The 23,039-nt window shown below is 44.4% G+C and overlaps 2 protein-coding genes across 7 annotated transcripts; both read left to right on the plus strand.

The window, feature by feature from the left end:
• The first annotated feature begins 446 nt into the window (after positions 1–446).
• On the plus strand, positions 447–19,262 carry ATAT1 (alpha tubulin acetyltransferase 1). Of its 6 annotated transcripts, XM_081293886.1 has the most exons (13): positions 447–618; positions 1,085–1,145; positions 1,261–1,352; positions 1,475–1,535; positions 1,659–1,772; positions 2,384–2,485; positions 12,298–12,343; positions 12,455–12,523; positions 14,066–14,137; positions 14,328–14,571; positions 17,532–17,611; positions 17,697–17,739; positions 18,073–18,390. In XM_081293886.1, exons 1-13 carry the CDS (start codon positions 512–514, stop codon positions 18,245–18,247), a joined length of 1,266 nt encoding a protein of 421 aa, XP_081150012.1. In that variant the 5' UTR covers positions 447–511; the 3' UTR covers positions 18,248–18,390. The 6 variants fall into 6 exon arrangements, with proteins under 6 accessions (XP_081150012.1, XP_081150013.1, XP_081150008.1 ...); XM_081293887.1 differs by lacking the exon at positions 17,697–17,739 and having other exon boundaries at positions 462–618; positions 18,073–19,262; XM_081293882.1 differs by lacking the exon at positions 12,455–12,523 and having other exon boundaries at positions 464–618.
• Positions 19,051–22,950, plus strand: LOC308648823 (uncharacterized protein C6orf136 homolog). The gene is given in 12 exon segments (XM_081293868.1): positions 19,051–19,378; positions 19,380–19,448; positions 19,450–19,506; positions 19,508–19,546; positions 19,550–19,706; positions 19,709–19,768; positions 19,771–19,799; positions 20,788–21,189; positions 21,476–21,564; positions 21,745–21,945; positions 22,513–22,582; positions 22,657–22,950. Coding segments are annotated over 12 exon segments (1,476 nt in total). The 5' UTR covers positions 19,051–19,189; the 3' UTR covers positions 22,771–22,950.
• The last annotated feature ends 89 nt before the right edge of the window (positions 22,951–23,039 follow it).

Below are 23,039 nucleotides of genomic sequence, written 5' to 3' on the forward strand. Positions count from 1 at the left end.
TGTGCTGGGTTTGGGATGAATGCCATTGGGGGCAGGTTGGTCAAGTGGCTTTTATTTTTTATAAGAAATGGGATGCTGCTATAGAAAGGGAAGTGCTCAAGTTTAGCTTGGCTCCATTGGGACCAGAAATGGCAGGGATAGGCATTCCAGCCATGCTGCTAGGATGGGCTTTGTGCCCCCCTCTCCTCACACATGGTGTTAACATCATTCCCAGCTGTTTACTAAGGGGATAAAGGGGAGTTGAGAGTGACAAGTTAAGCCAAGGACTAACCCGTTACCATGGCACCGCGAGGGTTGGGGAGTGGCGTTGCTAAGGGGTCAGCTGGTGTAAGTGAAAAACGCCTGTATCCTGGAAGGCTGCCAGGACTTGGGGAGAGGGTGGGCCGACCCTGCCAGGGGACGGGTTCGGGCCCCACCCATCGGCTACTGGAAATGGAAGACCCTGAGGGCGGTGCGGCAAAGGGGCGGAAGTGACGTTGTAAGGGGCGGGTCCGACCGCGCACAATGGGCCATGGAGTTCCCGTTCGATGTGGACGCGCTGCTCCCGGAGCGGATCACGGTGCTGGACCAGCACCTGCGGCCTCCGGCCCGCCGACCCGGAACCACAACGCCGGCCCGGTGACATTTGAAACCCGCCCTATGGCCCTTCTTTCCCGGTTCCTCTCCAAACCTGGTCCAGGAACCACGCCCCCTTCTTACTTACTAGTGGCCACTCCTTTTGATGTCCGGGCCCATCCTTTGGGTGACCTTTGACTCGCAACCTAATGGGTTAGATTAGCGCTTGGATCTGTGAACTTTCACCCCTTGGCCCAATGTAGCCCCTGTCAAAGGCTGTGGTAGACCCGCCCTTCCTGCTTTCCCTTAATTACCTGAAGGGAGGAGAGAGTATCACCTTGAAAGGTGTGACAAAAGTTTGGTTTCCAGAGGGGTTGGGTTGGAAACCAGATTGAAAGACATCCAGGCAAACGCAGAGATCCCTAAGTATTGAATCTGGGTTGGAATTGTGGTCCAGATTCCCAATAATGACTGCTCAGGACCCTCTAATTCAGTGAGTATCTGACCCTTTTGTCTCCTCTCTCTGTAGTGTTGATCTGCAGCAGCAAATTATGACCATTGTAGATGAATTGGGCAAGGCATCTGCCAAGGTACTGGGGAGGCTTTTGATGGAATAAAGAGTAGACCTCAGTGGGGATGGTGACAAGGGAGGCCTGGGTCCCTTAAAAGGGACTTCTAGAAACTGTGTCTTCATTTTTTTGGCAGGCCCAGAATCTTCCTGCTCCTATTACTAGTGCATCAAGGATGCAGAGTAATCGCCATGTTATTTATGTGCTCAAAGACACATCAGCCCGACCGTGAGTGTCAAATTCTCCTACATTCTATACTTAATTCCTTCCTGCCTCAACCCTCCCCCCTTCTTTGACTCTACCACTTCCAGACAGCTGCTGGCTTGTTCATTATTTTCCTCATCCTACAGGGCTGGGAAAGGAGCCATTATTGGTTTTCTCAAAGTTGGATATAAGAAGCTCTTTGTACTGGTGAGTGTTATTGGAAACAGAGGATTTGTATGCCTTGTTTCCAGAGAACAAAAGTGCTGGTGGTTGCATGGGAAGCAAAGATGGCTGGATCTTAAAAGATATTTATTGTTCTTTACTTTGCAGGATGATCGTGAGGCTCACAATGAGGTAGAACCACTCTGCATCCTGGATTTCTACATTCACGAGTCAGTGCAACGTCATGGCCATGGACGAGAACTCTTCCAGCATATGTTGCAGGTATCATTCTGTGTGTGTGTGTGTGTGTGTGTGTGTGTGTTCATGTGTGGTACTGGGGACTGAACCCAGACGCGCTTTATCACTGGGTCACACATTCCCATATCTTTTTATTTTTTACTTTGAGACAGGGTCACGCTAAGTTGCTTAGGGCCTTGCTAAATTGGTGAGGCTGGCTTTGAACTTATGATTCTCCTGCTTTAGCCTTCCAAGTCTCTGGGATTAAAGGCTGCACCACAGCACCCAGTATCACTTTCTTTCTTTCTTTTTAAAGAGAGAGAGAGAGAGAGAATTTTTTTAATATTTATTTTTTAGTTTTCGGCAGACACAACATCTTTGTTTGTATGTGGTGCTGAGGATTGAACCCGGGCCGCATGCATGCTAGGCGAGCACGCTACCACTTGAGCCACATCCCCAGCCCCAGTATCACTTTCTTTACCACTCATCCAAAATAGAGATCAACTGTTCCTTTGCCCTGAGCCCTTCCAGAGGCCTTGCTGCTCTCCTTCACTGCAGTGATCCCATATCCCCCTATTCCCTTATAAATCTCCTAAGTTCCTGTTGGCTTGCTCTGCCATTACACTCTCCTACCCTGAGTCTCCTATTCTCTGCAGAAGGAGCGAGTTGAACCACACCAACTGGCCATTGACCGACCTTCACAGAAGCTGTTGAAGTTCCTGAATAAGCACTACAACCTGGAGACTACTGTACCACAGGTTAGAGGTTTAAACTATAGATCCCTACTGAACAATGCCACTGTACTTATTATTTGGGGCAGAGAAGTGGCACTTCTAAGAGCTCCTTGTTCCCCATCATATAGGACTCATTTTATACAGCTTAACTCTTTCTTTTGCTACCATTGCTCATCCTGCAGTCATTTCATCCTCATGTATTTTTGATTATCAGGGATTGTTTCCTAAACCTCAGTTTCACTCCCAGCACAGCTCACTTCCACCTCCTTGGTTTCACACTGGCTAATTAAAATTTCAATTAAGGTTTAGCAAAGGTCCAGAATGATATATATTCTCTGTCATCAGGGAGCTTTGGTCAAACAAAGGAAAGGTGATCTTGTCTATAATAAGTTGTTGAAATAAGTTAATAATGGTATCCATTCATTCAGCAAGTATTTATTGAGTGCTTGACACTGCTGTGGGCAGTAGGAATATTCTACTCAGTGAAACAGACAAAAGTCCTTGTGCAGCCCTTATGGGGCTTATATTCTACTTAGGGAGACAGATAAACATAAATAAGTAAAATCTATACTGTGATTAATAGTAAGTGCTCTGGAAAAATGAAGGCAAATAAGACTTGGGAGTGCCATGGGGAGGGGCTGTAGGAGATTACAGGTTCCAATGGGATAATCAGAGAAGACCTCAATGAGAAGTTGTTGTTTGAGCAAAAACTTAAATACAATGGGTTTCTGAAGGGTCAACGTTCCAAAACAGACAGAATGGCCAGCACAAAGACCATGAGTTGGGAATGTGCCTGAAAGAACAACATGGTGCTAGGCGTGTTGGTGCACGCCTGTAATCTCAGTGGCTTGGGAGGTTGAGACAAGAGAATCTTGAGGTCAAAGCCTCAGCAACAGTGAGGCATTAAGGAACTCAGTGAGATCCTGTCTCTAAATAAAATACAAAATAGGACTGGCAATGTGGCTTGGTGGTTAAGTGCCCCTGAATTCAATCCCCAGTACTCCTCCACACCCGCAAAAAAAAAGCATGAGTAAGGGCAAATATGGTAGGAGATGAGATATGAGAGGTAATGGAGAAGGAAGGATATTTAGGGACTTATGAGTTACTGCAGATACTTTGATATTTACTCCAAGTGAAAAATAAAAGCATTTTGGCTGTGATTTTTTTTTTTTAAACAATGTCACATTGGTTGTTACAGGCAGTAGAGGAGCAAGGGTAGAAGCAAGTAGACAAGGATTGTTGTTAGGAAAGTAAGAATCTTGATGAAAAAATGGTAGTGGTTTAGACCAAGGTGGCAGCATTAGAGATGGTAAGGAGTGGTCAAAGTTTAGATATTTTGAAGGTAAAGCAAGTAAGATTTCCTGATAGACTGGAAGCAGAGAAAATGGGGCATTGAGGTAGACTCCAAAGCCTGAGCAGTTGGAAAAATTATGTTGCATTAATGAGATGATAGGTAGATCATCTTTGGGGGAAATACTAGGAGTTTATTTATTTATTTATAGTTGTAGATGGACAGTACGCCTTTATTTGTTTAGTTTTTTTATGCAGTGCTCCAGGATATAACCCAGTGCCTCACACATGCTAATTGAGCCTCTGCCACTGAGCTACAGCCCTAGCCCTAGGAGTTTATTTTTAATATGTTAGTTGGAGATGTCTGTGATATGTCATGTTGAGCAAACAGTTGGATACTTCCTTGGAGATGCCCTAGGGAAGAGGTTTGGGGTAGATAGTTTTTAGCATATATATATAGTATTTAAAGCAATGAGACAGGATGAAACCACTAAAGAGAGAGTAAGTGGATCAAGGATATGAAAGCTCTTGGGTGCTCTTTAAGAAGTTAGGGAGAAACTAGAAGTTAGAAACCTAGTGTGGTGGTGCACACTTATAATCCCAGGAACTCAGGAGGCTGAAGCAGGAGGATCACAAGTTTGAGGCCAGTCTGAGCAACTTAGAGAAAACTTGTCTCAAAAAAATGAAAAGGACTTGGCATATAGCTCAGTGGTAGAATGCTTGCCTACATGGATGAGGCCCTAACCTCCAGTAAAACACACACATACACACACACATACGCCACACACACACACACACACAAGTAAGAGAGTAAGGATCAGAAGAAAGAACTAGCAGATGTAACCAAGAGACTAGTGAAGGAGATGAAAGCTTAAAAGTGGGATAACCTGGAAGGTTGATGAAGAGTGTTTCTGAAAGGAAGAAAAGGTTTTCTGAGTAAAATGCTAATGATCATTGAGCTAAGGAGGTCTGAGAAGTGATTGCTGGATTTAGCTGCCTTTGATCACTAGTGATACTGATGAGCTATTTAGTGCAGTGGTAGGTAAAGGTTTAGATGGACAGGGTTTGGAGACAGAGAAGCTAGGAACTTGAGACAGCAAGAATAGGCCACTTTTAAATGCTACTTTAAGACCTGGGGATGTAGGTCAGTGGTGAGTGTTCGCCTAGAATGTTCAAGGCCCTGGCTCAATGCAAATATAAATCGTGCCACTTTAAAGAGAAAAGTAGAGCAAATAGCTAGAGGAGGAAGTGGATCAAAAGAGGGTTGATTCTTTTCAGATGGAAGAACTAACAGTATAAGAATGATTCAGTATAGAGAAAATTTGATGGTGACACGAAAGTGGGAGGAATTGCTGAAGTAGTGATGGTGAGTGGGCAAAAGGGGTTGGGATTTGTTTGACAAGTTAGCCTTGGATAGGAGTGTGCACCATTCATCCAAAATAATATAAATTGATAGACATGAGTAGAGACAAAGCATAAGGACACTGATAGTGAGTGCTATATTAGAGTAGAGGTTGAGTAAAGAAAAGCTTAATATGAGCTTTTTTTTTTTTTCCTGGTACTGAGACTGAATCCAGAGGTGCTTAACCAGTGAGATACATCCCCCAGCTCTTTTTATTTTTTATTTTGAAGCAGGGATTCACTAAGTGGCTTAGAGCCTCACGAACTTGCTGAGCCTGGCTTTGAACTTATTATCCTCCTGCCTCAGCTTCCCAAGTCTCTGGGTTTATAGGTGTTAAGCTTAATCTTAAAAGGCAAATGTTTGTCAGGTTAGAAAAGGAAGCAGGTTAAAGTGCATTCTATATAGAAGAACCAGCATGAGCAAAGGCAGAGAGGTATTAAACCACCTTGCAAGACAGTGCAAGCATTGTGGTGTGGTTGGAGTGCTAGGTGTGTGCTTGCTGGGGAGAAGATAAGGTTGAGTTGGTAAACACAACAGCAAGGTCAAGGCAAGAGATAGACAGGGTATACTTAGAAACTCCTCCTACAGCGCTGGGGATATAGCTCAGTTGGTAGAGTGCTTGCCTTGAATGCACTAGGCCCTGGGTTCAATCCCTAGCACCAAAAAAAAAAAAAAAAAAAAAAAAAAGAAGAAGAAAGAAAGAAATTCCTTCTACAGTGCATTTCTCCATTAAGAGGGAGTAGAGAGCAGTGGAAAGAGCACAATATTTAACATCAAACACCTTAATCAGTTAACATGTAAGAGCAAAGCAGTTGTAGAATATAAATAATAACAATTAACAATGCATGAGCTCTATGTGAAAGCTTCCTGCATCATCCCAGTGGAACCTTTTATATCTCTTTGAGGTAGGTGCTCTGATTCTATTTTCCCTTTTTTTTTTTCAGGAGGGTATCCTTGGATTGAACTCAGGGGCACTCGACCACTAAGCCACATCCCCAGCATTATTTTGTATTTTATTTAGAGACAGGGTCTCACTGAGTTGCTTAGCACCTCATCATTGCTGAGGCTGGCTTTGAACTCACAATCTTCCTGCCTTAGCCTCTGAGCTGCTGGGATTACAGGCATGTGCCACCAGGCCTGGCTCCGTTTTCATTTATACAAATCAGTGACTTGACCAAGTTCATACGGTTAATAAGTGGGAGAGGCCCAAATTTGAATCTATATTCTTTTTTTTTTTTTTTTTTTTTTGAGAGACGGTCTTGCTATGTTGCCTAGGGTGGTTCTAAACTCCAAGGCTACCGCTTGAGCAGCTGGGACTATAAGTATGTACCACTTAGCCTAGCTCCTCCATAGGCCACTATTTTGTTTTGTTTTTTTTCTTTATGTGGTACTAGTGATTGAACCCAGGGTCTTGCACATATTAGGCAACTGTTCTACCACTGAACTACATTATTATTATTATTTTTAATTTTGAGACAGGGTCTCACTAAATTGTCCAGACTGGCCTTGAACTTGTGATTCTCCTACCTCACCCTCTCAAGCACCTGGCATTACAGGTGTGTGCCACCACACCTAGCTCATAGTTCACTCTTAATCTCTGTACTGTATTCCTGGCTAAAACACCATAGCTAAAATCAGAAGTCTCAAGGTTAGGCCTTCCAATTTAGCTGTGTGATATTGAGTAAGCCATGTCTCCATCCCCACCCCCCTCCCCGCTTTTCTCTACTAATCACAATACTCAATAGTGATTCAAGGCTAATTGTAGTGGCCTGTGCCATAATCCTAGTACTCAGAGGTTGAGGCAGGAAGATCACAAGTTCAAGGGCAGCTTGGGCAACTTAGCAAGACCATATCTCAAAATAAAAATGAAAAGGACTGTGGGTGTAGTAGCTCAATGGTAAAGTGTCTGTGAGTTCAATCCCCACTAACCCCCTAAACAAATTGAAACTAAAAATATTTAAAAGGACTAGGGGTTAACTCACTCAGTGGTAGACATTTGCCTAGTATGCATAAGGCTCTGAGTTCAATCCCAGTATGCTCAAAAAAGAAAAAAAACAGTGATTCCAAGTACTGTTGTGAAGGCCAAATTGAATGTGATAGTAAATAACTCTGAAATAAACAGCTACTAGTTGTCATATGGGCACATGTCTTGCCTTAACTAGCTCTACCCATTTGAACTCTGCTGAATTCTTAATGTTTCTTAAGTGTTTGTGTACTTAGTTTTGTGCACTGTAACTCCATTAACCTTGTTCCTGGTAGACTTAAAAGCTGATTCTGGGTTTTTTTTTTTTTTTTTTTTTTTTTTTTGATTTAGTTTGGTTTGGTTTGGTACCCGATATTGAACTCAGGGGGACTTAGCCACTGAGCCACATCCCCAGCCCTTTTATATTATACTTTATTTAGACATAGAGTCTCTCTAAGTTGCTTTAGGGCCTCGCTAAGTTGCTGAGGCTGGCTTTGAACTCTCGATCCTCCTGCCTCAGCCTCCCTAACCCCTTGGGATTACAGGCATGCACCACTATGCCTGGCTTTTGTTTTGTTTTTGAGATAAATTTTACCATTTTAACCATTTTAAAGTATAGGGTTGTTTTTGTTTTTAATAATGACAGTATTGGGGAATTATGTCTACCGTCTATTTCCAGAACATTTTCATCCCTCAAAAAGAGACACTAGGCCAGGTGCAGTGGCACATAACTGTAAACCCAGGTACTGAGAGAAGACTGAGGCAGGAGGATCATAAGTTCAAGGCCAGCCTGAGCAACTCAGAAATCTGTCTCAAAAATTTTTTAATAAATCAATAAAAAGGACTGGGGAAGTTATCTCAGAGATTGTCGCCAAGCACAGCAAGCCCAATGAGTTCAATTTCCAACAATACAAAAATAAATATATTCTTTCTTTTTATTTGAAAAGAAAGAATCCCCATCTTATTAAGCAGTTACCCCTATTCCCCTTCCTTCTGCCCTTGGCAACAACTAATCTATTGCTTTTGGGATTTGCTTATTTTGGATATTTCATATACAGAGAATCATATAATCATGATATGGCCTTTTCTTGTGTCTGGCTTCTTTCACTTAGCATAATGTTTTCAGAGTTCACCCATGTTGTAGCATGTAGCAGTACTTCATTCCTTCATATGGCTGAATAACATTCCATTGTATGGATAATGCCACACATTTTGTTTTTATTGTTTTGTTTTGCAGTGCTGAGGATTGAGCCCAAGACCTCACACGTGCAAGACAAAACATTTTGCCACTTATCTACCTCCCCAGCCTTTTTCCAATATATATATTTTTTAGTTGTTGACGGACTTTTATTTTATTTTAATTTTTTCTTAGTTGTAGTTGGAAACAATACTTTTATTTTATTTACTTATTTTTATGTAGTGCTGAGGATCGAACCCAGTACCTTGCATGTGTGAGGCGAGTGTTCTACCACTGAGCCACAACCCCAGCCCCTATTTTATTTTATTTTTATTTATTTATTTTTTGTCAGAGTAGAGATTAGAAGGTTATTAAAGGACAGCAGAAAAGACTTCTCCCGGAGGAAGAAGGGGACCCAAGAGGTGGAATCCTTATTTTATTTTTATGTGGTGCTAAGAATCAAACCCAGTGCCTCACATATGTTAGGCAAGCACTCTGCCACTGAACTACAATCCCAGCCCCTTCCCAGCTTTTTAAATTTTCATTTTGAGAAAGGGTCTTAATAAAGTTGTCCAGGCTGGCCTCAAACTTGTCATTCTTTTGGCTCAGCCTTTTGAGTATCTGGGACTATAGGTATGTGCTACCATACCCGGCAATGTACCACATTTTTTTTTTTTAATATTTATTTTTTGGTTGTAGTTGGACACAATACCTTTATTTTATTTATTCATTTTTAAACAGAGCTAAGGATTGAACCCAGGGCCTCACACATGCTAGGTGAGTGCTCTACCGCTGAGCCACAACCCCAGCCCCTGTACCACATTTTGTTTATTGTATTTATCAAGTGTTAGATGTATGACTACCTTTATTTTTTGTCTTTGAATAATATTGCTGCGAACATTCGTGCGCAAGATTTTGTTTGCACATATTTTTAGTCTTCTTGAATTGCTGTGACATATAGTAATTAACTTTTAAGAACTGACAAGCTGTTTTTCCACAGTGGCAGTATCATCTTTATTGCATCCCCCAGCAATGTAGGAGTGTTCCAATTTGTCCACATTCTTGTCAACTTTTGTTATTTTTCTTTTTGTTGTTGTTGGGTTTTTTTTAATTGTAGATGGAGACAACATCTTTATTTATTTATTTATTTATTTATTATGTGGTGTTGAGGATCGAACCCAGTGCCTCACACTCCCTAGATAAGCACTCTACCACTGAGCCCCAGCCCCAGCCCCTGTTGTTTTCTTTAAATAGCAGCCGTTCCTGTGGGTATGAAGTGTGGTATCTTTTTGTGGGCTGCTTGGGGGGTTTTATTTATTTATTTATTTTTGGTGGTAGTAGAAATTGAACTGTGGGCCTTTTGCATGTTAGGCAAGTATTCTACCACTGAGCCACCATCCCTAGCCCTTTTTAGTTTTTGAGACAGGGTCTCACTACGTTCTAGGCTGGCCTTGAATTTGTGATCCTCCTACTTCAGCCTTCTGAGAAGCTGGAATTACAGGCATGTGTCGCTAAGCCTGGCCTCTGTGGTTTTGATTTGTATTTCTCTAATGACTACTGATGTTAAACACTTATTTATTTATTCTTGAGCAATTTTTTGGGGGGGGTACTGAGGATTGAATCCAGGAGTGCTTAACCACTGAGCCACATTCTCCAGCATTATTTTTTATTTATTTTATTGAGACAGGGTCTTGCTAAGTTGCTTAGGACCTTGCTAAATTGCTAAGGCTGGCCTTGAAATAGCAACCTCTCATGCCATAGCCTCCGGAGTCCCTGGGATTACAGGCGTGTATGTGCCACCACGCCCAGCTTTACTAGCCATTCGTATATCTTTGAAGAAACATTTATGCAAATATTTTATCCATTTTTAAATTATGTTGTCTGTTGTTAAGTTGTAAGAGTTCTTTAAACATATTCTCAATATAACAATCTTATCAGTGTGTGGTTTCTCTCCCACTCTGGAGATCGTCTATTCCCTTTTTTTAAAAAATAATTTTTTGTTGTTGTCAAAGGACCTTTATTATTTTTTTATTTATTTATATGCGGTGCTGAGTATTGAACCCAGTGCCTCACACATGCTGGGCAAGCACTCTGCGACTGAGCTACAACCCCAGCCCTTTTTTGTTTCTGATTTTGGTGTCATATTTAAGAAACTGTTGCCTGAGGTGGGCACAGTAGCACATGCTTGTAATCCCAGTGACTGAGGAGATTGAGGCAGGAGGATCATAAATTTAGTGCAAGACCCTGTCTAAAAAAAATAAATAAAAAGGGCTGGGGATATTGCTCAGTGGAAGAATTCCTCCCAGTTCGATACCCTGTACTAATGATGGGGGTAGGGGACTGTTAGAAGAAACTCTTGCCTGGAGTTGAGAGTGTAGCTCAGGGCACTGTGTGCTTAGTAAGTACAAGGGCTTGGCTTGAATCCCTGGCATCAAAAAAATCAACCCTTGCTGGGCGTGGTGGTGCACGCTTGTAATCCCAGTGGCTCTGGAGGCTGAGGCAGGAGGATCGTGAGTTCAAAGTCAGCCTCAGCAAAAACGAGGTGCTAAGCAACTCAGTGAGACTCTGTCTCTAAATAAATACAAAATAGACAGGGGATGTGGCTTAGTGGTCAAGTGCCCCTGAGTTCAATCCCTGGTACAAAAAAAAAAAAAAAAAAAACTAAACTTTTTAAAAAACCTGTTCAATCCAAGGTACCAAAGATTTTTCTCCTGCTTCCTGCTTTCCTCTGAGTTTTGTAGTTTTGGGCTGGGATTGTAGCTCAGTGGTAGAGCGTTTGCCTAGCATGTGTGGGGTACTGGGTTTGATCTTCAGCACTACATAAAAATACATAAATAAAGGTATTGTGTTCCTCTATTACTGAAAAAAAAAAGTTTCATAGTTTTAGCTTTCTTTTTGCCATTGAGATATGGTGTCTTGTTGCTGTGCCAACCTTGAATTCAGGATTCTCCCACTCAGTCTCCTGAAGAGCTGTCTGGCAATAGTTTTATCTTTTACATTTGGTCTTTGACGCTGTTTGAGGTCAAAATGATATATGAGATAGAGGTCCAAATTTATAATATTGAATGTGGGATGTTCAGTTGTTCAAGCATTAACTTTTTAAAAGACTGTTCATTCCCTGTAGAATGATTATGGCACTTTTGTTGAAAATTAGTTGACCCTAGACATATGAGTTTATTTCTGAACTCTCAATTCCATTCTTTTGATTGATTGGTTTGTCCTTGTGCCACACCACACTGTTGTGTGTGTTTTTAGTACTCTTCTACCACTGGGTTTTTTGTTTGTTTGTACTCGGAATTCAACCCAGGGGTGCTTAACCACTCAGCTACATCCCAGCCTCTTTTATTTTTTATTCTGAGACAGGGTTTCAACTAAGTTGCTTAGGGCCTTGCTAAGTTGCTGATGCTGGCTTTGAACTTGTGATCCTCCTGCCTCAGCCTCCCGTGCCACTGAGAATACAGGTGTGCACTAATGCCTCTGGCACCATATTGTTTTGATTCCTATAGTTTTAAAGTTAAGCTTCCAGGTTTTTTTTTTTTGGGGGGGGGGGCGTGCTGGGGATTGAACCCAGGAACAAGTGAGACACATCCTCAGCCCTATTTGCTTAGCGCCTCGCCATTGCTGAGGCTGGCTTTGAACTCGCTATCCTCCTGTCTTAGCCTCTCGAGCTGCTGATATTACAGGAGTGCGCCACCACACCTGGCAAGTCTTCTGGTTTTATCCTTCTTCAACATTGTTTGGCTCTTAGAGGTTCTTTGCAGTTCCACATGAGCTTTAGGATCAGCTTGTTTGGGGTCTGAGTTTTTTGGTATACTGGATGTGTGTGTGTGTGTGTGTGTGTGTGTGTGGGTATTTGTTTAATCTTTTCTTGAGGGTCTAGGTTTTTGGTCTGTTACCAAGGATAAGAAATCTGGGTTTTGTTCTTCTACTGTGGTTTTTCTGGTACAGGCTCTGTAATGTGCTCAGTGGCTGAATGAACAAATATACTTTGCTTCATCTTCTAGGTGAACAACTTTGTGATCTTTGAAGGCTTCTTTGCCCATCAGCATCGTAAGTTTTCTCATCTTGTGTTGTCATGTAGTTGGGACGACGGAAGGAAAGAGGTGGGCTCTTGGTCCCACTGGCCCCCACTTAGGGGCACCACCACTTCCTTCCTCACAGGGCCCCCTGCTCCCTCTCCGAGGGCAACTCGACATTCTCGTGCTGCTGCAGCTGATCCCACGCCTGCTGGTAAAGCCTGCATCAAATGTGTGGAACTGTAGCACAGTGATGGCTAGTTATTCTAGAAGCCCCAGGAGGACAGTGTTTTCCATGGGCAATTTTTGAAATTCTGAAGTAATCCATGTCTCCAGCACTCATTCTGTTTTCCTTTGTCCTCATGGGAGTTCAGTGCATTTTATATTTGACAGGTTTTTTTTTTTTTTTTAATTTTTGATGCTAGGGATTGAAACCAGGGCTTTGTGAATGCTAAGCATGAGCTCTACATGGACTACATACGCAGCACCATACTCGACAAGATTCATAACTAAGCAAGCCCATTCAGAGCCTGTTTGACAATTGAGATGAGTAGAGCCAATTGCTAGGTCAAATTCATCAAAATAGGCCAGGGAAGGATAGGCAAGTGCAGCCATTTCCAAATGTAGAAGAGTAATATGAATGGTCCAAAGTTTAAACATTAGTTTTAGAAGGCAATGTCAAGAATTTATGGCATTTCCAGCTAAATAATGAAATAGAACTGGAGAAACCACACCTACAGTGCTGACCAGTTTTCTTGTCCCATTCTCATATACATACACATAGCCTATCAGTCTGAGCCCCATTCTTCCTCTCCCTCAGCATATCCTCAAAGAGAACAGTGTAGCTTTCGCTAGCTGTGCAGTACTTGCTAGTATAGACAGACGGGTCTTCTTCCTGGGCTGACCTTATGGCTAGCTCCTGCCTTGCTGTATGATCAGGAAAGGAAAGAATGGCCACCCAAAGAATAGTCTGTTGCCCATTATTAGCATCAGCCTACATCAAACACTGATATGAGTGACTGGCATTGGTTTACAAGGCTCCTCATTGCAGGGAGGGTGAGAATGAAGATCTCCAGAAGAGGGCGCTGTGGATAAAGCTTAAGTGACTGTGTCTGATAGTCTTGGAGAACCTCTTAAGAAGCACGAAGGGAGAGCTTTGGCCACTATTTCAGCTCCTACTTACTGATAGCTCCTTTTGGGTGCCTACATTTTCTCTTCATTTTTTTTTCTTTTTTAAACCTAATAAAACTTCAATCTCTCCACATCTTTTTGCACAGGAAGGGGAGGTCTTGTCCCACCCCCCTCTTCCTCGATCTCTCCAGAGCAATTCCCAATTAACCAAGGGCTTTGTCCATCTCATCTAGAGGAACCTAGGGTCCTCGCTGGCCCAGCTGGGACCATTCCACTGCCCCAGAACCCCAAGGGGGCCTGACAGCACCCATGGACAGTAAGAGCTTGCCTCCTCTTGGCCACCCTTTTCCCGCATCTCCCAGGCCCCCAGTCTCCCCTTGGGTTTTCTCCCTTAATTCTGTGTTCGGCCTACTCCTTCTGGCTCTCCCCAAAAGTGCTCCAGCATTCCCCCCCAAATTCCCTTTGGTGTGCTGGCTTTGCCATAGCTCGGCTTCTGCGATGGCATTCTCAGGAGGAACTGTTGTATTAGGGAGTAGAGGTGTGGGGTTGTGGGGGTAGTGGTGGGGAGGAGGGTACAAAGTATATTTACTAATTCTTCCCTTACCTTTGTCCCCTCCACCACCAGCTCCAGCAAGGAAGCTGCCACCCAAGAGAGCAGAGGGAGATATTAAGCCATATTCCTCTAGTGACCGAGAATGTAAGAGGGGTTTGATAGGGTGTGGCTGGGCCTGGGGAGCTTAATGTGTAGGAAAAAGGGTGCTCAGGACCCAGGGGAAGGATGGTGATCTCTATGGCTCTGATTTTTTTTTTAACCTAATCTTTACTAATCTTTTTAACCTAATCTTGACTCTTCTTTTTTTTGTTTGTTTTTCCCTTATCTCCTCCAGTTCTGAAGGTAGCTGTGGAGCCTCCTTGGCCTCTAAACAGGGCCCCTCGCCGCGCCACACCTCCAGCTCACCCACCACCCCGCTCCAGCAGCTTAGGAAACTCGCCAGAACGGGGCCCTCTCCGCCCCTTTGTGCCAGAGCAGGAACTACTACGTTCCCTGCGCCTCTGCCCACCCCATCCTACTGCTCGTCTTCTGCTGGCCACCGACCCTGGGGGCAGCCCAGCACAGCGTCGCCGCACCAGGTAATAGAACTTGGAGAGTTCTTGGTATGTGAAAGAGGAGCTTAGAAATGGCAAAGGATAATTTGAATCTGTCAGAGATGTGGATTAGGGTGTCCCAAAACCTATGGGTAGATAGAGGAGTCCCAAAACCTTTGAAGAAACATATTGAAAAATATTTGTGGAAGTGATCTGGAAAAAAGTTTGAGAGGAAGAACCTAGGGACCCTAGTTTTAATGTGAGAGTTAATGTGAGAAGGGTGGGAAGAACTTTAAGCCCTAGTTTTAATGTGAGAAGGGTGGGAAGAATTCAGAAATCCATTGGGTTGGGGGAAATCTTGGTTTAACACTTGCTAGAGATGCGCAGTATCACTTAACACATTTTATGAACCCCTGGGTCCCCAGGGTCAATGCCTTGTGTGCCAAGAACCCTTCCCAGCAAGCAGGTAGTGGGTATCTCCTTTATTTCTCTCATTAGCTTTCTTTTCACTTCTGACTTCTGTTTTTCTCTCTCCCCCATTTTTCCTTTCCCTTCTTCCTGTCCATAACATCTCTCCATAGCTCCCTTCCCCGCTCTGATGAGAGTCGATACTGACAGTCACCCCTTTCCCCCCAACCCCCGGGAGACCTGGGGTAGGCAGAGATTACTTTCCCTGAGAACCTCAGATTCACTCTTCCATTGCATCCTCCAGGACCCAGTGGAACCTGACAGAGCCCATGGGATTCCCTCTTCCCTTTTCTTAGACAACTGGGTTGTCAGGGTCCCAAACGGCATACTACTTGTAGCTTTTCTTACTACAGAAGGCACCCCTGCTCTCCCAACTTGGCCTGAACATCCCCAGACAGCCAGACCCTTGAGTGGGTGGCTCATACTAATTAATTGAACTTTGTGTGTGTGTGGTGCTGGGGATTGAACCCAGGGCCTCACACATGCTAGGCAAGTACTCTACCAACTGAGCTGTATCCCCAGTTCATACTGATTACTTAGAGAAGCACACTCTTGCTTGCCATCAGACTCTAGACTACCATGGAAGGTCCAAGAGCCTCCTCTATCAGGGAAAACTGTTTAAGGAGTCCTGTCCATGGAATAATCCCATATTCCCTCCCCAGGGTCCAGTGGTGGTTCTAATACTGTTTATGCTGCCTACCACACTTGCCCTTTCAGCCTGTTCATTCTAGCCAGTGTTCAAACTTGGCTTCAGAGCAGTCCAATTATATAGGACAGGGACTCACCGGCTCCCCAATGGGGTTCAACTCAATGTTGCCAAACTCTTAATTTCCATGTTTTGTGTATGTATCAGGGAACCCCCAAACTGATGTTGCTTTGGGGTCTCTAAAGAAGATTCATTGATGCCACTGCTTCCTTCAGATCCAGATTTTGTTTCTGGGCAGTAGATCCCAGCAAGCACCCTGGGATCACTTTTAGTCATGTTTTGAAGATAATCTGGGTCTCAAGGATTTGTTTGATCCTGGAATCCCCTCTCCCATCTGTCCCTCCCTGGTAGCTATGCTGATAAACCTCTGTCTTGTGAGATTGTCTTGAAATGAGATGGAGGACCACTCTTCCACTGGCCTTCATCTCTTCTTCCCTCTTAGCAAGACCCTCCTTCCCTGCTCCATGCACGGGGTACAGCTAGATCCTTCCCCTTTCCACCCTCTGAATGTGTGGTAGATCAGATACTTCTACTGTGTTCCCTCAAAGCCTTGGGAGCAGGATCTCCCTCTCTCCCCACTCACTCCTCCCTTTTCTTCTCCCTCTGTGTTGTCTGAATAAAGCTGAATTCCTCTGTGTTTTCTAAACTGACCTTTTCAATGAAAAAAAAAAAACTACATAAGAAACAATTTAAGGTGTCAGCCTCATTTTTGTGTCACCCCTTATTTTTCTGGGGTCTCAAAACCTCTGTCCCTTTCATCCTCTTCACCTCTGAGATTGGCAGATCTTCCTCCAAGAAGTATCAGAGCTCCCCTTCTAGGATCTGGCATCTGTCCCTATGCATCTTCTTTGCTGATTTTTCTCCTTCCAAGCTTGTTTTCCCAGGCTGGGGATGTGGCTCAGTTGGTAGAGTGCTTGCCTAGCATGCACAAGGCCCTGGGTTCAATCCCCAGCATCACCAAAAAAACCCCCAAAACAAAAAAAACTTAAGCTGTTTTTCCTCATGGAGTCATTAGATCCCCCTGTATGGGCTTCTATATCCACTCCCTGTTCCCTCCAGGTCTCCCCAGTGACTTCTGCCCTTGACTTTGGCCAGCCCTTGCTGAGATGTCAAGATTTATCAATATCTTGGGATCCACTAATTACCTACCAACTGTTGTCTGGACTCTTACCATGCTGCGATTTCCTGTAAACCTGTGACCCACTAATTCCTTGAATTTCTTTCAAGTCAAGCTGTTACCTCCATTTAGAGTTCAAGAGAGTCTGTTATCCTGTTCCAAAGCTTCCTTCCTTTTCCTCATAAATTTGGCCTTGTCACTCCCTATTTCCCTTTAATCTGAGGTGTCTTCTATTTAAGGTAACCATATTTTTCAAGCCAAACATCAGGGTATGTGGTCCAGCAAATTATTTTTTGCTTATATATGAGCCTGCTCTTTTTTTTTTTTTTAAACATTTTATTTTTATATGGTGCTGAGGATCGAACCCAGTGCCTAATACATGCCAGGTGAGCGCGCTACCACTTGAGCCACATCCCCAGCCCCTGTGAGCCTGCTCTTATGACATGATTTGGTCACTTTTGCCATACATTTCACACATAATATCAACTAGAAAGAAAACAGCAACAACTCAGGATTGATCCAGAAAACTGGGATGTAAAATGAGCTCCCTCTCCCTCTGGAGCACATCTTAGATTAAAACCCCTTAGGAATGATAATTAATCCCCTTCTCTTTGTTCTTGTGTTGTTCCTCTTATTCCTCTCCTCTGATCCCTCCATACTCACTCATCTTTCATCCTGTAGCCTGTTCCCCATCATCTCCCATTTCTTCTACAGGGGGACTCCCCCAGGGCTGGTAGCCCAAAGCTGCTGCTACAGCCGCCATGGGGGGCCTAATTCCTCATCCCCCAATACAGGTAAGTATTTGTTCCTTCTATCCTCAAATAAAGTAGGCCACATCCACTATCTGCCTCAGCCTTCCCATGCCTGATATTTTCACAGGCAAACAAGAATTGAAGTACGCAGAACAGGAAACAGAGATTAGGTGAGGTGTAAACCCCTCCCCTAACAGTTTCCACCATTTTCTGAAGATTTTTACTCAGCTATTTCCTTTTCCTAAATTTTGCTCCTATGAACTGGACATCAGCTCCTCCCACAAATCCTTCTTACTAACATCCTACAAGCCTGTTTCCTCAAAGGTTCAACTCTGTTGCTTCCCTTTAGTTTCTGAGGAGTTTTAAGTTGGATATAATTTTAATGAGTTCCATGTGTCCTCCTCTACATTAACATCTGCCACCTATGAGACTTTAAAGAATCTGTATTTGTAATTCCCCCTTAAGTGCCTCTATAACGCACTCTCCATCTCCTCACTCACCAGGTCTGCCAGTGAGGAGCAGGTCTTGTCACAAGATGGGTCTGGGGAGGAACCCACACACACAGTTCCTCAACAGGCCCAAGCTCCACCATCCCAGTCCTGGACAGTGGGTGGGGACATGTTCAACGCCAGGTTCATTCGAAACCTGCAGGAACGTCGCAGCACCAGGCCTTGGTGACCACAGCCCTTTTTCACACTTTCAAAGTCAGTATTATTTCTTCCTCATTACAGGAGACAGCCAAAGCTCAGCCCTCTTAATGGATGTTTTCATTCATTCATTCATTCAACAGGCTTTCCTATCAGCTCCAGATCATTTGTATCTTATTTTTAACCAAAGTAATAAAATTATTTATTTTTATAAATAAAAAAGCTATTAAAAAACTTGATCGTCATTATTTCTCTTAATCCAGAAAATTAAGATCCAAAGTGGTAGCAACACAAAGTATAGCAGAACTACAAATATGTACCACAAATGCATTCTTCTCACCAATTGGTAATGTCATATCTCACCTCGGTTCAGCTTGGATTTTGTTTCTTTGTTCACTTTTGCAATTATAAACAATCATACCTAGTTTGATCTAGTTTGGTTTCTGAGTCTTAAAATCCAATTTCCTGGTTACTTTGATGGTTCCTTCCAAGCTTTTTCTTCACACTGAATACTGCCCTGGCACATATGCCCTCTCTTCATAGTGGATATCTTTTAAGTGAACCCTTAAATCAAACTGGTGATTCAGCAGATTCAAGCCTCCCTCTTAAAGGTGCTCCTCTCCTTCCCTGTCCCCACTCTTCTCCTTTCACACTGTTCAGCCGCATCCTCGCCTAGGTTGCTGCGCAAGTGCCACAGGCACTTGTACAGTTCAGTGCCGCTAATTTGCTGCGCAAGCGCCATAAGGTAGCGTCGGTCTGGCGAGCGCAGGCGCACTTAACGGCGAACCGAGCGCAGCTGCTTCCCTGGAGCCTGCAGTGCGCAAGCGCGCAACATCTCCGTTTTCCTCCCCTCAGCCCCTTCCCCCCCTCCTTTCCCCTTCACGAAGCCGGCTCTGGGGCACGCTCACCCCTGTGAGGAGGCCGGAGGCTGGAGGCTGAACTTGGGAGGCGCCCTCTCCGTTCCCGGAAGATCATGTACCACCCCAGCCGGGGGGCAGCCCAGCGTCTCGGCCCCTGCCTTCGCGCTTACCAGGCTCGACCCCAGGTGAGAGCAGAGGAAAGACGGGAGGGGAGGAGAGGGGGCGGGGAGAGACCCTTCTCAGAGCCGGTGCGTGGGGCGGAGCGCTCGCCGGGTTCCGCGCAGGCGCAATGGCACCCCCCGCCCCCTTCCCACCTGTATGGGTTGGCGTGTGGAGGGGGCTGGGGTCGCAGGCATGGGTAAGAGCCTCTGCGCGGCTGGTGCCGGGGCATGTTAGCTCTGTCCTGAGAGCGGGCGAGCGTGGTCAACGTCCAGGCAGCCTGGAGCGACTCCGTTGCGCCCGAGACTCTTTGATTACCTGTGCGTGGAGGTGATTTGAAGGGCAGGGGCAGAGGCTCGAATCCCGGCCGCAGCGCTGCAGGGAGTTCGTCAGCCCGGACCAGGACCGCAGGCCGTGCTGTGCAGTCCGCACATCCTGCATCTGGAGAGTGGTCCGGGCAGGAAAACCGACCCAGTGGACCCAATTCAGACCCCTGTGCTTGGGCGGGCAACATGGCCACGCCTCCAGCGGAGACGCGCCTCTGGGTCACTGTCCGGGACTGAGGTACCCGCGCGGCCCACCAGCCCTCCGGGAAGTGAAACTCCCAGGGGATTCCTTGGGAGCCGAGACTCGGGTCAAACCTTAGTGGGTGACTTCCCATCTTCTCAGTTTCAACGTTAGTAAACCGGGAAATGAAGTTCATCCTTTAATATACTACTGGGATGTTTATGCCATTTAGTGGCATAAATAATAGTGGCACTGAAATAATAGCTTTCATTTACGTTCTATTTTATGGGTGAAAAAGTTTTATTTACATTCATTAATATCTTATAAAACCTAATGAGGCTTCATCATCCTTATTTATAAGAAACTGAGGTATAGGGATGAAAGTGCACAATAAAATGGGAACTCAGATTCCTAGCTTCAGTCCTATGTTCTTTTCCCTGTGCTACATTTACCTGGCATATTAAATTATGGAGATGTCTTGTAGACTACATCATTTTCACTCAGAGCACAATCAAACCTATTATTCATTTACTAAATATCTATTCTCATATGATCCTTACTATAAGAGAGGTGAAACTAGCCCCTGGGACTCAGTATTGGTTGTTTTGTTTTTTGTTTTTTGGTGCTGGGGATTGAACCCAGGGCGTTTGACTACTGAGCCACACCACATCCCCAGCCCTTTTTTGTATTTTATTTAGAGAATTTGCTGAGTTGTTTAGGGCTTCGATAAATTGCTGAGGCTGGCTTTGAACTCACAATCCTCCTGCCTCAGTCTCCCAGACTGCTGGGATTACAGGAGTGCACCATGGCTCCCAGCCAATGTTGGAATATTAATGTAAAGGCATTTGCTATTAATTGAGGGAGTTACTAGTACCTGTGGCACATCAAACTATTTCCTCCCATTTTCAGTAGAGATGGAAGTGAATCTGTACCTTTTTTTCTTCTAGCAAGTCGCAGCTCCTCTGTCAGTAGTAGTAGGTGGGATTGGAAGCCTGTTTATGAGGCAACTGGATTCTTACCTTTTTCTCTTGTTCTGTCTCCTTAGGACCAGATTTCTTCTCGGAATCTACCATTCCCACCCCTTTGGCCCCACTCCACAACCACCACTTCCCCATCTTCTCCTCTTCTGTGGTCCCCTCGACTCCCACATCCTCCCTCCCAGCCTGTCCCCAGGCCTTGTCTACTACCTCTCCCTCAGATCCAGGCCCTCAACTCACCGTGGGTAGTTCTCCCTCCAGGAAAGGGGGAGGAGGGACCAGGACCAGAGTTGCACAGCCGCTGCTTAGATGGACTTCGGAGCCTTTTTGAGGGACCTCCCTGCCCATATCCTGGGGCTTTGACACCTTTCCAAGCCCCTGGAACTGCCCATCCTTCCCCTACCACCCCATCAGGAGATCCTAGTATGGAGGAACACCTGGCTGTCATGTATGAGAGACTGAGACAAGAGGTAAGTCAGTTCAAGAGTGGTCTTCATCTGTAGTGGAAAAGAATATAAATAATCCTTAAAAATAGTTAAGTCAATTGGACTATCTTAGAACCATCAGGCAGGCATAGAACTGTGCTGTGAACATTTTCCCAAGGAAAAAGATGCTCTTTTATTGAGATTAAGGGAGGTCAAACGTGGAAAGAGATGACCTTTCACTCAGAGGGGATAAGAAGGCCCTAAAAATAGAAAACTGAGAAATTGGATCATCTTTATTTTCTACTGAGTTCATATCTCTTCTTCCACCTAGCTTCCCAACCTCTTCCTTCACTCCCATGACTATACTCTCTATTCATCTGATGTGGAATTTATCAATGAGATTCTGAGCATACGTACCAAGTAAGAATTGACATGGGTAAGGCTGGGAAGGGAAAAGGACCCAATGCTATACACTTGACTCTTTTTACTTCTTGGATTCTGGATAGCTTCTCACAAGTGTCTGCCATTCCTGTGACAGAAGCCAGTTTGTTTTTCTGATTCTGTCATTGTGGAGATTTCTTTCCCATCATTTTTTCATAGGGGCCGGACATGGTACATTCTGTCACTGACCCTCTGCCGCTTCTTGGCCTGGAACTATTTTGCACAACTTCGGTTGGAGGTTCTACAGCTGACCCGCCACCCTGAGAATTGGACCCTACAAGCCCGCTGGCGGCTCATAGGACTTCCCATTCACATGCTCTTTTTGCGTTTCTACAGGCGTGACAAAGAGGACCTTTACCGGTAAGAGAAATGGGAAAAGATACAAACTATAATCAGTTCCTTATCTTACCTTTTAAGACTTTGACTATCTAGTCTCCAATCCATGAGTTGCCCTCACTTGAGGGATCTGTTTTATTCTATAGCAAAAACAATAAGGATTTTGAATATATTAAGAAACCTCTGGGCCAGGCACAGTGGCACATGCCTGTAATCCCAGCAGCTCAGGAGGCTGAGGCAGGAGAATCCTGAGTTCAAAGCCAGCCTCAGCAACTTAGCAAGGCGCTAAGCAATTCAGTGAGACCCTGTGTCTATAAAAGAAACCTGAATTTCTATTTCTTCAGGTACCTTTACCTGGCCTATAGTATAGGTACTGACTTACTGAACATTGGAATCACCTAAGGATCTTTTGATATTGGTGCCAGACCGTTCAATTTAATTGCTCAAGGTGCAACCTCAGCTTTGCAGTTTCTAAAAGTTCCCTCAGGTGATCTAATACATAATAAAACTTAATAACTCCTCATTTGAACAAATGCTTGAGTTAAGCTTAGGGACCTTCTCCCTAAGTAAGCCTCTCTCCCCCATCACCAGGACCTACGATGCCTATTCCACCTTCTACCTGAATTCCAGCGGCCTCATTTGTCGACATCGTCTAGACAAGGTGAGTCTTGGGGCTAAGATAAAAGGAACATTTGTGTGCCCCTCCCCAATTGGCATTAACCGCTCTCCCTGCAGCTGATGCCTTCACACTCACCCTCAACGCCTGTAAAGAAGCTGCTAATGGGAGCCTTGGTGGCCCTGGGGCTGTCAGAACCAGAACCCAACGTACACGTGTGTTCCAAGGCCTGAGCCAAGAACTGGGAGGGAAGCAGCACTGAAGACTTTGCTACGCACAAGAGAAGGAGGTGGAGGTGGCCAAGAATCTTGAGCCAGCTGCTTTTCCTTTTCTCTCCTTCCTCTCCATCTCATGCTGTGTAAAGCTGCTGTGTAATTTAACTTGTAAATAATAAAGTAACAATATGGGATGGATTTGATGTCACTTTCTCTGGACTTCAAAAGTTTCCACAAGATTTATTCCAAAAATAATTTTATTTAGTAGATATTAAATAATATATGGA

This window comes from Spermophilus citellus, assembly GCF_964194105.1.
Source record: "Spermophilus citellus genome assembly, chromosome: 5".
Taxonomy (NCBI): domain Eukaryota; kingdom Metazoa; phylum Chordata; class Mammalia; order Rodentia; family Sciuridae; genus Spermophilus; species Spermophilus citellus.